The 18,651-nt window shown below is 36.6% G+C and overlaps 1 protein-coding gene across 3 annotated transcripts in view; it reads right to left on the reverse strand.

Moving 5' to 3' along the window:
* Positions 1 to 18,651, reverse strand: part of GABRA3 (gamma-aminobutyric acid type A receptor subunit alpha3) — a 307,132-nt gene that overhangs the window by 10,055 nt on the left and 278,426 nt on the right. For all 3 annotated transcript variants that reach the window (XM_058712480.1, XM_058712478.1, XM_058712477.1), the window contains 2 exons: positions 16,756 to 16,908; positions 8,238 to 8,449 (listed from right to left, as the gene is read on the reverse strand). In XM_058712480.1, the coding sequence (XP_058568463.1) occupies positions 8,238 to 8,449; positions 16,756 to 16,908 (365 nt within the window). The remainder of the gene's footprint in view (positions 1 to 8,237; positions 8,450 to 16,755; positions 16,909 to 18,651) is intronic.

Raw genomic sequence — 18,651 nt, forward strand, 5'->3', positions numbered from 1 at the left:
AGCCTGACACGAGGCCTGAACTCACGAATTGTGAGATCATAGCCTGAACCGAAATCTAGAATTGGACGCTTAACCAACTGAGCCACTCACATGCCCTTTTTTAAAAATTTTAAATGTTTATTTTTGAGAGAGAGAGAAATAAAGAGTAGGAGTGGGGAAGGCGCAGCCGGGGGGTGGGTGGGCACAGAGGATCCAAAGTGGGCTCTGTGCTGACAGCAGACAGCCTGATGAGGGTTCAAACTCACAAACTGCAAGATTATGACCTGAGCCAAAGTTGGACACTTAACCAACTGAGCCACCCTGTTGCCCCAGCAGACATCACTTTGGTAATCCTTAGTATGCCAATATTATTTGGCAACATAAAAGATGCCTGTATGCTCAGTGTATCTGAGCTGAGCTTGTTGACTGGTTGATGACTTAAGGAGATGAGTAGAAAGCAGGTAATTTTTTATGGAGTACTTCAAAATGTCAGTATGTAAAGGTCGTTATTCTGGAGACATTCAACTTCTTTAGAAACTTCTGATGTTCTTCTGGAAAGTATACATTTGACTGCAAACATTTCACATGTTGGGCAGGCTCTAAGGTCTTGACTACTCTGTACACAGACTTATAACCAATCTCCATAGTTTCTTTATTCTCTGCTATACCATGCACCTCAAATACTGAGTTTCTCTAAGTGTTATATCTTACTTCAGCTTGATAGATTAACTCTTATTCTCTCTTTCCACATTCATTCTTTTAAAAAATATATTAAAATTTCTTGTCTGACTAAAATCCCTTCTCCAGTTCTCCTGGTGCTTATTTATACATATTTTATTTATTTAATCTCATCTTAGTGGGATTGTAAATGAAAGCAGTGATAAATACATGTGGTTGATCCTTAGAAATCCAGTTAATCTATTTTTCAGAATGCAATTATAAGGTAGTCATTTGTCTTCATTTGTAAGTGAAGTTTTGTTTCCACCTATTCCTTCTTTTCATTTCCTTTATAATATACCCCCTCCCATTTTATCTTATCCTTAATCATAGTACAAATAAAAAATAAATTTTTAAATCATGTATATTGTTTTTAAATCCATTCTAGCTTTATGAAGCAAATAAGGTTTAATATGTCTCTCTAAAGGAGGAAAAAAACTAAACTAAGATATAATTAGATTCCAATATTTTTATTTTTAATGCACTTCATTCCTCCTGTGGGTCAGTGGTTCCAACCATTAGTTCCCTCACATTGTAGCAGTATAGACAAAGTATAGTACCCTCACATTAGAGATTCATTTTGATGTGTTCCATAGGATTTTCCCCCCAAATCTCTTAATTGCTTTCTTTTAGATAACTTAAATGGATTGACCATGGAAGGGGACTAAGGAAAGATTTCATCACCATATTTGCAGAAGAGTTTTAGATGATTCTTTTTGTTCTTTTTTTCATTTTCAGCACTCCTTGGAATTGGAGAAATGGTCATCATTTTTGACATCCAGTCTCTTACTAATCTATTCTAGTTCTCTCTCTGCCTTCAAAACAACCCTGTACTTCTTCCTGGCCATTAAAAAAAAAAGTCTACCACATTTTTTTCACAAGACATACATGACAGCCTTTCAGATATCTGAAATTAGCAATCATCATCCCCTTGAGCTATGTACCCTTTCTCCATTATAGAAACCAAACTGGAACAGAACCAAACTGGAACAGTATACTTTAAACATGGCCAAACCAGTATAGAAGAAAAAGGGCTTATTATCTTACTTGTTCTGGGTAATTCTTAACTCAGACTCAAATCAAATTTGGCTTTTTGATAGTTACACCACATAGAAGACTTACATTAAATTTTATTCCCTATATCCCATCATCTTATTTATAATGTGCAATTATTAAGCTTTCTTATTAAGAACTAATGGGTTTTTTGTGTGTCTATGTGTAAGAATTTGTTTGATTCAGCTAATGTTTATCTCTTGATTTCAGCCTGTTCTCTCAAACTTCAGAAATTATCTTTAGGGCACCTGGGTGGCATAGTCTGTTAAGTGTCAGACTCTTAATTTTGGCTAGGTCATGATCTCACTGTTGTGAGATCAAGCCCCATGTTGGGGTCCACACTGGGCATGTATCCTGCTTAAAATTCTCTCTCCCTCTTCCCTCACTCACTGGCTCTCTCTTTCTCTCTTCCTCCCTCTCTTGCAAAACAAGAAATTCTATTTGATTCATAAATCAGAAGATACTCCCCAATAGTCATGAATGCTTGCTTACAAACTTGAAGCATTAAGGACAAAATTTAAAAGGAAAGGTTCAAAGATGAACCCCTGTGGATTATCACAGGGACGTCCATTCAAGCTGAAATCTATCCATCAGTCAATTCTATTTGACTCCAAGTAGTCCATCAGTGACATAAGCTTAATTGTACTATTTTTTCAACTGCTATTTCTTCTTTATGAAGGCATTTAAAAAATAATTTAGATGTCTTGATAAATAAAGTCTGTGATATTTCCTGATCTACCAGTCTAGTAAATTTTTGTAAAATTTCTTAAGGTTAGTTTTGCATAATTTCTTCTTAGTGAATTCAGGCTGGATATCAGTTATTAGTGCTAATTTCTCTTAAAACATGTTTAATAATATATTCTAGGGAACTTTTAGTTTAATATGTCAGAGTAAGGACATCTTTTCTTCCTTCCTCTCTCTGGAACCAAGCAAATACTATTAGGAAAATGAGAAACAGAAACACAAACTCCAGTTTTGATGAAATGTGAAAGCATTTTTAACCTGATCCAAAAAAGTAAGGGCTCTCAAATGCAGTAAAAATTGGATCAGGGTAAAGACAACATTGAAGATGCCTGCTGTTCTGGATTTCAGGTCAAGAATAGAGTCCTAAAAAGTGAGTGGCAGGGGCGCCTGGGTGGCGCAGTCGGTTAAGCGTCCGACTTCAGCCAGGTCACGATCTCACGGTCCGTGAGTTCGAGCCCTGCGTCAGGCTCTGGGCTGATGGCTCAGAGCCTGGAGCCTCTTTCCGATTCTGTGTCTCCCTCTCTCTCTGTCCCTCCCCCGTTCATGCTCTGTCTCTCTCTGTCCCAAAAATAAATAAACGTTGAAAAAAAAAAAGTGAGTGGCATGACCTGAGTGAGGAAACAAATGACTCCCATTTGGAAACAAGATCAATTTTTAGGCTGGTAGTGAGAAAATCCTGAAACATTGTTTGACCACATATAGTGGCAGAGGAGGTAGAGAGTAGAAAAATTAAGGAATATTACACACATACACCTCTGCACCATACACAGAGGGCTTTCCTATATAACAGATGATGCTCAAATTAGTGTCAACTACTCAGTACTGTCCTACTCACTCTCTCAGTCCCTTCCCAAAATAATACTCTCACACACAGCAGGGCTAGTAAAGAATTCCCCCAATGCAACTTCAAGTAATAATTGAAAGCTAGCTAATATGGTACTAATACAAAATATGTTACAAAAAGAGGGAGAGGTGAAATGACCAATAAAGGATTTTGGAACAACATACAAAGCAAACATAACCATATAAAAATAAATCAACAAAGATCATAATATTAATTTAAGGGGAAAAAATACTATCCCCAAAATCAAGGTGAATAGACACCTTGAATGGTCAGAGACATGGAAGAAAGGCTTGAGAAGAATGAGTGTAGTGAAGTGGAAAATCAGTTAAAAGTTCTTAGAGAAAAATAAGGAAGACAGAGCTCTATGATATGTATATATAATTTGTGCTTCTAGGAAGAGAACAGAACAAAGATATGTTTTAGGAAACCTTTAGGAAATTTTCATAAAGATAGTTGTTAATCTACAGGCTTCTTCTCAAACTATTCAAAAAAACAGAAATGGAAGGAATTCATTCTATGAGGCCAACATTACTGTAATTCCAAAACCAGGCACCACTAAAAAAGAGAACTACAGGCCAATATCCCAGATGAACACAGACACAAAAATCCTCAACAAAATACTAGCAAATCAATTCCAACACTACATTAAAAGAGTCATTCACCACGATGAAGTGGGATTTATTACTGGCCTGCAAAGGTGGTTTAATATTTGCAAATCAGTCAATGTGAATCACCACATTAGTAAAAGAAAGGATAAGAACCATATGATCCTTTCAATACATGTAGAAAAAGCATTTGACAAAGTACAACACCCATTCACGATAAAAACCCTCAACAAAGTTGGGATAGAGGGAACACAGCTGAACATAATAAAGGACATATATGAAAAACCCACAGCAAATATCATTGTCAATGGGGAAAAACTGAGAGCTTTTCCTCTATTGTCAGGAACAAGATATGGATGTCCACTCTCACCATGGTTATTAAATATAGTACTGGAATTCCTAGCCTTAGCAATCAAAAAACAAAAATAAAAGGCATACAAATCAGCAAGGAAGAAGTGAAATTTTCACTACTTGCAGATAGCATAATACCCTATAGAGAATATCCAAAGGACTGCACCAAAAATTGCTAGAACTGATACACAATTCAGTAAAGTCATAGGATACAAAATCAACATACAGAAATCTGTTGCATTTCCATATACCAATAATGAAGCAGAAGAGAAAGAAATTGAGGAATCAATCTCATTTAAAATTGCATGAAAACCATAAGACACCTAGGAAGAAACCTAACCAAAGAGGTAAAAGATCTGTATTCTTAGAACTATAAAACACTAATGGAAGAAATTGAAGTTGACACAAAGAAATGGAAAAACATTCCATGCTCATGGATCGGTTGAAATGTCCATACTACCCAAAGCAATCTACACATTTTATGCCATTCCTGTGTAAATACCACAACAATTTTTCACATGGCTAGAAAAAACAATCCTAAAATATGTATGGAACCACAAAAGACCCTGAATAACCAAAGAAATCTTGAAGAAGAAAAGCAAAGCTGGAAGCATCACAATTATGGATTTCAAGTAATATTACAAAGCTATAGTGATCAAAAGAGTATGGTACTGACACAAAAACAGACACATAGATCAGTGGAACAGAATATAAAACCCAGAAATGAACACAGAACTATATGGTCAGCTAATCTTTGACAAAGCAGGAAATAATATCTAATAGAAAAAAAAAAGACAGTCTCTTGAACAAATGATGTTGGCAAAACTGGACAGTGACATGCAGAAAAATAAACCTGGATCACTTTCTTATACCATCCACAAAAATAAACTCAAAATGAATGAAAGACTTAAGTGTAAGAGAAACTATCAAAATCCTAGAGAAGAACACAGGCAGTAACCTCTTTGACATCAGCTATAGCGACTTCTTACTAAATATGTCTCCTGAGGCAATGGAGACAAAAGCAAAAATAAACTATTGAGACTTCATCAAAATAAACAGCTCTGCACAGCAAAGGAAATAATCAACAAAACTAAAAGGCAACCTATGGAATGGAAGAAGATATTTTCAAATGACATTTATTATAATGGGTTATTATACAAAATCTATAAAGAACTTATCAAATTCAACTTCCCAAAAATAAATAATCCAGTTAAAAAATTGAGAGAAGACATGGATAGACATTTTTCTAAAGAAGACAAACAGATGGCCAAGACACATGAAAAGATGCTCAACATCACTCATCATCAGGAAAATACTAATCAAAACTACAATGAGATATCACCTCACACCAGTCAGATGGCTAAAATTAACATCACAGGAAACAACAGATGTTGGCAGGGATGTGGTGGAGAAAAGGGAACTCTCTTACACTGTTGGTGGGAATGCAAACTGGTGCAGCTGCTCTAGAAAACAGTATGGTTCCTCAAAAAGTTAAAAATAAAACTACCCTATGATCAAGCAATTGCACTACTAGGTATTTATGCCAAGGATATAAAAATACTGATTTGAAGGGATACATGCATTCTTTTATTTATAGCAGCATTATCAACAATAGCCAAATAATGGAAAGAACCTAAATGTCCATCAACTGATGAATGGATAAAAAGGTGTGGTGTATGCATATTACACACACACACACACACACACACACACACACACACACTATGGAATATTAGCCATAAAAAAGAACAAAATCTTGCCATTTGCAATGACGTGGATGGAGCTAGAGAGTATTATGCTACATGAAATAAGTCAGAGAAATACAAATATCATATGATTTCAATCATGTGGAAATTAATAAATAAATCAGATGAATATTGTGGGGAGAAAGGGAGGCAAACCAAGAAACAGACTCTTAATCATAGAGAACAAACTGATCATTACTGGAGAAGTGGGCAGGGGGGTGAGTTAAATGGTTGATAGATATTAAAGAGGGCATTTGTGATGAGCACTGGGTCTTGTGTGTAAGTGATGAATCACTAAATTCTACACCTGAAACTAATATTACACTGTATTTAACTAACTGGAATTTAAATAACTTGAAAAAAAAACACATGCTGTCCTAAGAAAAAAATCATACAGATACATCAAGATATATCCTTGTAAAGTAATTGGAATTCTTAAATAAAAGATACATTTGTATGGACTTCTAGGCCATAAAATCAAGTCCTCTATTACATAAGAGATTCTCAGTCTTGTCTTAAATTTCTTCCTAACAACATTCAGTGCTAGAATTGAGCATAGCAATCAATGTCTATATGGACATCAGAGAGAGAATGTGACCCATGAATTGTACAACATCCCAACTACAATTCAAGTATAAACACAATTGACAGATAATTTTACACATGCAAGATAGTAGGAAATATGATTCCCATGAGCCCTTCTTAAAAAACTTCTAGTGACAGCTTTGAGGTAACTAAGCAATGAATGGAAAAATGGATAAAAGGACTATTTTGAGAAGATGGCCCATTTAAATGTGGAACTATGACTAAACTATAGGAATTATGACTGCATAAAAGCATGTAAATTCTACAAACTTTAACAATGCAGAAATAGCATTATAACAAACAATAGTTGAGAAATGACAGGGACTGACAGAGAAGGTCAGAGGTAAAACAAGTATACTAATTTTCTCATGTCTTGAAGTGTGTAAGGGGTCAGTAGATCCTGTTCATAGATGACAAATCAATTATTAGATGGATAAATATATTTTAAGGATACAAAGGCAACAACTAGACTAAGTATAATAATAAAGCCAGCCAAAATTTCCTATGATAGAGTGGATATAGTTACTAGAAATACGCTTATTTCTTCATAATTTACAGCAAGGAGTTAATGAATTCTATCTAAATAGTGAAAATCTATTCTAAAATTTTGCCAACTCACCAGTCTGTATTCTATGAAATATATCTTTTCCTCCAGTTTGAAAAATCTTCATTATCTTTTCTCTTCTCCATGATTCTTCATATTACTGGAATGGTTCTGGGACCACATCTGCCAGTTCTTTTTAGCATCTTTGGATAGTCTTCATCTAGATCTAGAGATCTGAACTCTTTTAAAGCAGCCAAGGACAATAATCTTGATTTCACAGTATTTATGTTTTATTCATATCAGCTATAGTTGGTTTATTGTTTTTTTTTCTTTTTACCTCCTTCCCATTTCTCCACCAATCCAACTAACATTTATTCAGCTTTTATTATGAATCAGGTGCTGTGCAAGAATGTTGGCTAGTTAGAAAGATGATGCAGATAAGACCCTGCCCTCAAGATATTCAGTCTAGTGAGGAGGCAGATAAACAACTCTAACACAAATACAGGATTTTAATAATAGAAACACTCTTCCCCTACCACAATAAAAGCTAAAACTATCTGGATGATTCTTAGAAAGATTCTATAGAGAAAATAGCATTTCATATGGATCTTGAAGAATGAATGGATCTTCCCCAGGCAGGAAAAAAAGAAAAGAACATTATAGGTAGAATGTAAAAAAAAAATAAGCAAACATACAAAAGGAGTAATGATCACTTTAGTTTGACTATAATAAGAATATACTGAAAAGTGAGGAGCAGAGTTGGCCCTGGAGATTGTACACTTTTCTGAGTGGCTTTATAAATACAGTGTGTTCCCCTTGAGTTTAGTAGTATCATACTTAAGATTGGTCCCTCACCACAAGATGTCAACACTCCAAGATACCTACCCTCTTTTACCCCCAGCAAACACTCCACATTGCCAAGAAACACTCCAGTTGAGAACTGGATTGATGACCCCAGTGAATAGCACACAGCCTTGGCCAGTTCCCAAAGGCTGCAGGCTGCCCACTCCTGGTTCCAATACAGTTCTCTCAGGGAGTGCTTCCCAGCCCCCACCTTTGCTCTATCTCACCTTCATCTCCAGGGCCTCTGGCACCTTCTTGCCTTCCCAAGCCCAACTCCGCTTGGTGAAGTAGTTAACAGTGGCAAATTCAATCAGCGCAGAAAATACAAAGGCATAACAGACGGCTATGAACCAATCCATGGCCGTCGCGTATGCCACTTTAGGTAAGGAGTTTCTGGCACTGATACTCAAGGTGGTCATGGTGAGAACAGTGGTGACACCTGGGGAGAGAGAAAATGAGAACCAGTTGCCAGTGGAAGACATTTAGAGCATATGTGATGAGATCACCAACTTCCTACTTACAAGGAGGAGCTATACCCCACTCAAAATGACCCCCTTAAAGTAAAATACAGAGAATGTCAATGTGGGATGGTTCTACCTAGTTACTACCCCATCCTAGTTATCACAGGAATAGTAAGCTCCAGTAAAGCACTTTTAAATGTTGTCCTAGTCTCTGCTTAAACATTTCTATTGAAGAACAGGTAACCTATTTCATTGTAACAGAACTTTTTAATTAGAAAACCCTACCTTCATTAGAATACCTTCTTTAATTAGAAAACCTTCAGTCTGAGCTGAAACCTGCCTTCCTCTAATTCCTAGCCCACTGACTGATCTTAGAATCCTTTCTCTGGCAACACAGGAAAGAAAAACCTGCTTCCTCCTCCTCTCTCCTTCAGGGAGTTGGAGATGGTGGCCATGATTCCTCGTGAATCTATTAATCTCCAGAATGACATGGCCACTTTCTTCTCTTGTTTCTCCTTCTTCCTTTCTGGTAGTTTTCTTTTGGAAAGCCCATAACTGAACTCAACACTCAGGATCTTCACTTCCCTTACTGTGGACAGTATTCTCCTAATACTGTAAAAAAAACACTGTAGAAAATGGTTCTTTAACTGCACCAAAGTCTTTGTACTATTGAGCTTTGTGGACAACCAAAGCTATTCCAATATCTATTTCTCTTTTTTTAAGTTTATTTATTTAGTATGAGTGGGGAAGGGGCAGAGGGAGGGAGGGAGGGAGAGAATCCCAAGCAGGCTGTATGCTGTCACTACAGAGCCCGACATGGGGCTTGATCTCATGAACCATGAGATCATGACCTGAGCTGAAATCAAGAGTTGGGCACTTAACTAACTGAGACACCCAGGCAGCCCTCCAATATCTATTTCTTGTGAGTTTTTATCAAGCCAGGATTTCTTTTTTTTTCAACATTTTTTATTTATTTTTGGGACAGAGAGAGACAGAGCATGAACGGGGGAGGGGCAGAGAGAGAGGGAGACACAGAATTGGAAACAGGCTCCAGGCTCCGAGCCATCAGCCCAGAGCCCGACGCGGGGCTCGAACTCACGGACCGCGAGATCGTGACCTAAGCCAGGATTTCTTTAAATAAATTGATTCTTTTTCTTGGTGGCATTATTAAACTAAATTTAAGATTTCCTTTTATTCACTTTTAAATTCTATTAAAATCATTTTTCTAATCTTCATTTTATATATACATATGAGCTATATAGTGTTGCGGCTAACGAGTGAGCTTTACAGACAAATTGATAATAGGCTGACATTCTGGCAATTCCACTTACTGGTAATATACCTTGAACAAGGTGATATATCCCACCAAGCCTGTTTTATCATGTGTAAACTGTGTGTGATCTTACCAGCCTCAGAAATTTGTTTGGGGTTCCAGTGAGATGATGTTTATAAAGCCCATAACACAATATCTGGTAAAGAGTAAGCACTCAAGAAATAGTAGCTTCTATAATTAACATTACTCTTATTTTCACTGTTGTTAATAATATTGTCATAATTATATGATTAATTATAGTGGTATAATTATAAACAAATTTTAAACAATAACACTATAATAATAATTTTATAATTGTTATCAATAGTATTCTAGCCTCAAATACCTGCACTAGAAGTTAGAAGTCCTGAGTTCTGCCACTTACTTGTTTCATATCTTTGACAATTTATTTGATCTCTCTGTGCATCCGTTCTGCCTATCTATGAATATTTCCTAAGTCTCTATACCCTAGAATTTTAACAAGGTACTTGTTATACCCAAAATCATCCAGATTTGAGGACAGGGGAGTAGTCAGACCTTCTTTCTGAGTGTTGGCATGCTCAAGAGGATAGGGAATATAAGTCTGGGTCAAATAGGGCATAGAAAGAAGTCCTAATGTGGTGAGAGATATTATATAGAAAAGCAAGCAAATAAGGCCTATCTTTTAACTCTACCCAGAGAGTCAGCCATGTGTGCTGCAGCCTCTTGGGCCTTCTTTCACATCTTGCTCCCTCAAGTACCTTACTTATACATTTGCTATATAAATGAAAATCCAGACTGGAAAAGACTTAGTACAGTTTCAACAGAGAGATCCTAAGGAAGCACCTTTGTACAAACTAGGTAGTCAGCAAGGCTGATTGGCAAAACCAGATTTTAATCCCTATCAGGAATCAGCCACATAGCCAGTACCTATTAACAATCTATCTGAGTATGTTACCTGGTAAGTTCTGGGACTGAACCCAAGGCTCAGTAATCCTCTGACCACACTGAGCAAGGAGTGATTCATGGGAGAAACAAGCTACCTTACTTATGGTTATTAGCAAATGCAGTTGTCTACCCTGGCACAGTCATAGCAGTGTGCCTATGCATGGATAGAGAGAACTATACTGCAACATAAGTGTTTCTGTATCATATCTCAGTAGAAATTTTTGCGTTTTAGCCTCTAGAGCTTCATTAGAATAGTCATCTTGTGAAGAATTCTTAGCTAGCCAGCTGGTAGGATCCTCAATCAAACATTTACATTTTGTGGATGAACAATGAGGTTTGGCATTTTAAGAGATGCAGTCTTATCACCCAGTGCTTCTCTTTCAAGACTCTCCTAGAAAGTATTTTGTGACTTCCCCACCTCACTTCCATGAGCACTTCTAAAAATCTAGGACACTTCTTTGAGAACACATGTCTGTCTGTACTACCAAAGCAGGAATTGCTTGAGAATAGGGATCATGAGTAATCTGTCTCTATCCCCTCAACCCTGAATATATACCTGGGACAGAGTAAGCCCCTAGTACATGTGTGATGAATGAAACTGCTCTACCCTCCCTGGCCTCAGATAACTACTCCTCTGTTTTCTTTCAGTATGGTTAGATTTTTTTCCCTTAGAGTTTCATACATATCATATAGTATGTACTCATTTGTGTTTGGTTTTCCTCACTTAGCATAGTATTCTTTAAATTCACTCATGTTGTTGCATCTATCTTTAGTTCATTCCTGTTAATTTCAGAGTAGCATTCCACTGCATTGATATAACAATTTGTCCATTCACACATTAATGGACATCTGGACTATTTCTAATGTTCAACTATTATGAATGAAGCTTCTGGGAAGATTTACATATAAGTCTTTGTGTGAGCATATGTTTTCATTTTTCCTAGAAAACACTTAGAGATGCAACTACATGATTATATTGTAAGTAAACCTTAACTATAGGAGACTGCCAAACAGCTTTTTAAAGTGCATGTGCCATTTAACATTCCCATTAGATGTATGAGTTTCAGTCAGCATGAACCTTTGACTTATGAAAATTTAATATTAATTGGTAGCTTTACACATTTCACTGACAATTAAAGTCCTTAGAACACCTTATCTCCATCTCAACTTACATACACTGCATTAAGGTCTAGTCTTTTATTCTAAATATGTCATATACCCAATAAGCTGCTGTTATTATTTTATACATTCAATTGTCATTTACCATTCCCCATATATTTATTATTTTCATTGTTAAAATGCATCTTAAACCTTCCTTCTTGGATAATTTTACTTTTTCTTAAAGAACTCTTAGTGAGGGTTTGACAATAATGAACTCTTAATTTTATTTTTTTATCTGAAAAGGTCTTTATTGTTTCTTTTTTTTTCCAACGTTTTTTTTTTTTATTTATTTTTGGGACAGAGAGAGACAGAGCATGAACAGGGGAGGGGCAGAGAGAGAGGGAGACACAGAATCGGAAACAGGCTCCAGGCTCCGAGCCATCGGCCCAGAGCCTGATGCGGGGCTCGAACTCACGGACAGCGAGATCGTGACCTGGCTGAAGTCGGACGCTTAACCGACTGCGCCACCCAGGCGCCCCAGGTCTTTATTGTTTCTATTGAAGTCAGCTGGTAATCTATTTATCATTATTTTATTTTATTTTTTTTTTTTAATTTTTTTTCAACGTTTTTTATTTATTTTTGGGACAGAGAGAGACAGAGCATGAACGGGGGAGGGGCAGAGAGAGAGGGAGACACAGAATCGGAAACAGGCTCCAGGCTCCGAGCCATCAGCCCAGAGCCTGACGCGGGGCTCGAACTCACAGACCGCGAGATCGTGACCTGGCTGAAGTCGGACGCTTAACCGACTGCGCCACCCAGGCGCCCCTATTTATCATTATTTTAAAGACAATGTGTTTTTCTAGACTACTTTAAAGATTTTCCTCTTTGTTTCCAAAAGTTTCATTATAATGTGTCTCTGTTTGTCTTTTAATTTATCCTCCTTAGGTGCATAGAGCTTTTTGTAATTGTGCATTTATGTCCTTTATCAGGTTTAGACAGGGTTCAGCCATTATCTCTTCAAAAAATTGCTTCTATACCACTCTCATTTTCCTTCTACGATTCCATTATATCTGTGTTAGACCTTCTCAATAAATCATATATTATTTCTCTATCTTCTGCATTTTACACATTTTTGCCTTTCTGGGCCTCATTCTAGATATTTTTTTCAGTTAATGGGTTCTCCCTTCAACTATATCTAAACCACTGATTTTTTTAATCTATATTTTCCTGTTTTAGAATTTCTAGTTTGCTTGTTCTCTCACATGTGCTTTTTCTCTCTACCTAAACACACTGTTTATATAATAGAATTCTTATATTAGTTTCACCTACTTGAACGTGTTCATCATAGCTATTTTAAAGTTTGATAACTATCTGAAGTTCTATTAGGTCAGTATTTTTAATTGGGTTATACATTATATACAATAAAATAAAAGTAGATTTTTGTACCTTTCTTTTTTATGTTGTACATTTCAAAGTGGGCAAACATATACAGTTATATAACTACTACCCAATGAAGATATAGAATATTCTACTTTACCAATAAGTTCTCTTATACCTAATTTCAGTGAATCCACCACCCCAGAGGAAGAACCGCTTTGGTTTCTAACAGCCTAGCTTAGTTTTGCCTGTTTTGGAATTTCATATAAATGAAATCATATATTATGTACTATTTTGTGCCTGGCTTCTTAGTTTGACATAATTTTTGAGATCCACCTATATTGTTATGTGAATCAATAGTTGTAAATTCACTGTATGAATATGCCACAATATAAACACACATTCACTTGTTGATGTGCATCTGGATGTTTTTCCAATTTGGGATTTTATGAATAAAGCTATTATGAACATTCTTGCATAAGCCTTTTATAGATATATACTATGGATATATATATATTTTCATATCACTTGGGTATGAAGTGAAATACTTAAATTTTAGGGCAAATATATTTTTACCTTTTAAGAAATAGCCAAACATTTTCCCAAGTGATTGTTCCATTTTACAACCTCACCAGCAGTGTGTGAGAGTTCCATTTGCTCCTCAATCTCACAAATATTTGCAATTGTCGTTCTGTTTTAATTTTAGCCACTCTAGTGTTTATAAACTAATGTCTCCATGTGGCTTTTATATTTTCCTGATACAAAATGATATTAAGTATATTTTCATGTTCTTATGGGGTGTTTGCATATATTCTTGGTGAAATGTCTTTTCATGTATTTTTCCAATATTTAAAATTAGATTCTTTATATTTTTATCACTGAATTATAGGATCTCCTTATATTTTTTGAATAGATGCTTTGTCAGATCTGTACATATATAAAATATATTCTTCCAGTCTATGGCTTGCCTTTTCATTTTTTTACTGCTATTCTTTGATGAGTGGAAATTTTTAATTTTGACAAAGTCCAATTCTTTTATTCTTATTTTTTTGTACACTAAGGAATTTCTGCATTCCAAAGGTTACAAAGACATTGTCTTATATTTAGTTCTAAGAGAATGACATTTTTAGCTTTTATATTTAAACCTATATCAATCAGATTAATTCTCTGTAATGCCATCTGTGTCATGAATCAAGTTCTCATATATGTGGGCCTACTTTTACTCTCTCTGTAGTGTTTATTTTTCTTTCCCTTATGCCTATAACACAGTTTTAATTACTATAGCTTTTTAATCATTTTTGGCATCTCATGGGGCAAGTCCCTCCACTTTGTTCTTCTTGTTTAGGAGGATATTGGCTATTCTTGGCTCTTTGTTCTATCATAAAAATTCTGCAATCACTTTTTAAATTAATGTGTTAATGTAAAATTTCGAAGTTTTTACATCAATGTAGTGAGTGTAAATATGAACTCTAAACTCATGTGAGGCCAAAGTTTAAATTAAAAAAATAAATTCTTAAGGAATCCTATATTTTACACAGATCCCTGGCCAAAATAGACATGCCTCCTTATTGTCTCCCTGATTACTGTATTTTTCTAGTGCTCTTTCTAGGGTATAACCCTTAAATGGTGTTGGATTGATGAGATGAATCCTTGTATTCGTCTCCTATGGTTTATGTAAAAAAAAAAAAAAAACCACAAATTTAGTGGCTTAAAACAACACAAATATTTTTTCTTACACTTTTGGAGGTCATAAGTCTGGCAGTTTTATAGGCCTTCTCCTCTTTCAAAGCCAACGGCAGAGCATCTTCAAATTTCTTCAGCTTTTTTCATCAAACTGCCTTCTGCTCTGTAGTCAAATATCTCTCTGCCTCCCTCTTATAAGGACACTTGTGATTATATTTAGGGCCCATCCAGATAATCCAGGATAATCTCTCCATCTCAAGATCTTTAATTTAGTGCACATCTGCAACACCTCTTTTGCTATATAGGGTAACATTCACAGATTCCAGAGATTAAGACATGGATATATTCAGGGGACATTATTTAGTCTACCACAGCCCTAGTTCTAATCCTAAACTTCACTCAGGCTCAGAGCCTTTCTTGTGTAACCTTAAAACTCAGAGCCTTATTGCGGCACCTGGGTGGCTTCATCGATTTAGCATCCCACTCTTGGTTTCGGCTCAGGTCATGATCTCAGGGTTTTGTGGGTTGAGCCCTGCATCGGGCTCTGTGCTGACAGAGCAGACCCTTCTTCAGATTCTCTCCCTCAATCTCTGTCCCTCCCCCACTTGCTCTCTCTCTCTCACTCTTGCTCTTTCTCACTCTCTCTCTCTCCCTCTCCCTCCCTCCCTCCAAATAAATAAATTTAAAAAACCCCCAAAACTCTTATTTACCAAGACTAGTAGTCTATCTACCCATCTTCCAACTATAACAGTATCAGCTCATGTGACTAACATTCCAATTTTTAGTTCCCTCTTTCATTTGGGCCCCTGAGCATCTCCTTTAATTTCTTATCATTTCACATATTTAAAAAGAATATTTTCTATGTTTTATCTAACATTTCTAGAATTTTGTAGAGGGAGATTTTCAGGGTATCTAGTTTGTTATATTTCTAAAAATCAGTGACTCCTATATAGATTCTGCTCCCTCCACTTCACCAGAACTGTTGTTGTGCATGCCTCACAGCCACCACTACTATGGAGGCAGGTTAGTAGACTAAAAAGAGTGAATATTTGTCTCTTAAAAATGTTTACAGTGGGGAAAACAGGCAGAAAATGTTCTATATGTTTAAGTCTTCCAGGAGAAAATGCTAATAATATGCAAATCTCTTTTAGACATCGGTAAATTTATATTAAAGAAAATTTTCCTGATTGTAGGTACTATTGAAAAACCCTTCAAGCTTTGTGTACCCTTTACTGATAATTTGCAATTTAAAAAAGCTAGAGGAGAAACATCAATGTCAGATGCTTATAGAAAAAAAAAAGGATCATAAAAAAACACCCAGTCCACTTCTTTGTTGTCAACTTAGTTTCTCACTTCCAACCTTCTCCAGCTCTGCCCACTAATTTTCTCTCTTTTTCACTGAAGGCTCAGTCCCTCCCCAGTTCCAAAAGCAAACTTGACTGAGACAGGAAGCATTTAATAAACTTCCTACTCCAACACTCTTTTTATAAAAATTTATTTTAATGTTTATTTTTGAGAGAGAGATATCATGAGCAGGGGAGGGGCAGAGAGAGAGACCTAAACACAGAATCCGAAGCAGACTCTAGGCTCTGAGCTGTCAGCACAGAGCCTGAAGCGAAACTGGAAGTCATGAGCTGTGAGATCATAACCTGAGCCGAAGGTGGATGCTCAACCAACTGAGCCACCCAGGCGCCCCCAACACTCTTCTTATTCCCACTTTTTTGTTAAGAACTCAGTTGCTTGAAATACCAGGACCTGATGACTCACTTACCAATGCTAGGCCCAGGCATTGCTTCCATCCACTTTCCATATCCCTACCTGACAGTCCATCATAAGATTTAGCAAATGCCCTCATCTCCCCATTCTCCATAAAACAACACTCACCAAAGACCGTGCGGGCAGGGACAGACTCTCTGTTGAGCCAGAAAGACACTTGTGACAGAATGACAGTCATGATACATGGCAAGTAGGTCTGGATCACAAAGTAGCCAATTTTTCGCTTGAGATGGAAGTGGGTTGTCATGACGACATATTCTCCTGTAGAGAGTAAAATTAGGCAATATGTAGCTGAATAAACATTGTTAAATCAAGGTGGGCCCCAATTCAGTTCACCAAGCTCTTTAACCTTATAGTCAAAACAAGACATTCCAGCACCTACCAAGTTCACATAACCATATCTCTTTAATAATCATGAAGCAGTGCTTTTGTGTGAAAATATATGCTAATACTATACCAACACAGCTTGCTCAGAGCAATTTTGACACAGATTCATTCAAATACATTAGTGTATTCATTTAAATAATAATAAATATCATTCTTTTCTATAGCATTTGCTTTGTGATTGGCACTCTTCTAGCGCTTTAACATTCTTAACATACTTAATGATTACAAAAATGCTATAAGGTGGATACTATTGTTATCCTCATTTTATAGTCCAATAAACTCAGGCAAAGAGAGATTGAACAACTTAAGCACAGTTTTCCAGCTACTAAGCAGCGGAGCCTGAATTAAAGGTCATATGGGTGGGCTCCACCATTTATGCTTTTTAACCATTCTGCTCTTTTGTTTGAATGGACTTATAGGGTTAGAACCAAAAGTTCATATAGCAGAATGTGGGTTAGCCTAGATCACCCCACTCCAAAACAAGCATTATCACTTATTGAACTCTTACTATGTGCCAAACAATTTTGAGTGTTTGGGGAATATTAACTTTACACCCTCCCAACAACCCTGTAAGGTAGATTATCAATTATTTATCAGTCTTAATGGATCTGTCAGCAGCATTTTCCATAGATGAGCACTCCATCCTCCTGGAATGACTCTCTTCACCAAACTTCTAGGTCATGACACTCTTCTGGTTTCCTTCCTATCTTTCCAGTCCCCTTTGCTGGTTCCTTCAACTTTCTAAACACTTGAGAATGTCAGGACTCAATACTTATCCTATTTTTCTGCTTCACTCACTTCCTTGGCATTCTCATCCAGCCTGTCTTTAAATAATATCTTCTTCCTGGGCTTCCTACTTGTTATCGGTTGAATTGTGTACCCCAGAAAGATATGGTGAAGTACTAACCCTGAGTACTTCAGAATGTAACCTTTATTTTTTTTCATTTTTAAAAAATTTTTCAATATATGAAATTTATTGTCAAATTGGTTTCCATACAACACCCAGTGCTTATCCCAAAAGGTGCCCTCCTCAATACCCATCACCCACCCTCCCCTCCCTCCCACCCCCCATCAACCCTCAGTTTGTTCTCAGTTTTTAAGAGTCTCTTATGCTTTGGCTCTCTCCCACTCTTTTTTTTTTCCCCCTTCCCCTCCCCCATGGGTTTCTGTTAAGTTTCTCAGGATCCACATAAGAGTGAAAACATATGGTATCTCTCTGTCTCTGTATGGCTTATTTCACTTAGCATCACACTCTCCAGTTCCATCCACGTTGCTACAAAGGGCCATATTTCATTCTTTCTCATTGCCACATAGTACTCCATTGTGTATATAAACCACAATTTCTTTATCCATTCATCAGTTGATGGACATTTAGGCTCTTTCCATAATTTGGCTATTGTTGAGAGTGCTGCTATCAACATTGGGGTACAAGTGACCCTATGCATCAGCACTCCTGTATCCCTTGGGTAAATTCCTAGCAGTGCTATTGCTGGGTCATCGGGTAGGTCTATTTTTAATTTTCTGAGGAACCTCCACACTGCTTTCCAGAGCAGCTGCACCAATTTGCATTCCCACCAACAGTGCAAGAGGGTTCCCATTTCTCCACATCCTCTCCAG

This window comes from Neofelis nebulosa, chromosome X (assembly GCF_028018385.1).
Source record: "Neofelis nebulosa isolate mNeoNeb1 chromosome X, mNeoNeb1.pri, whole genome shotgun sequence".
Taxonomy (NCBI): Eukaryota; Metazoa; Chordata; class Mammalia; order Carnivora; family Felidae; genus Neofelis; species Neofelis nebulosa.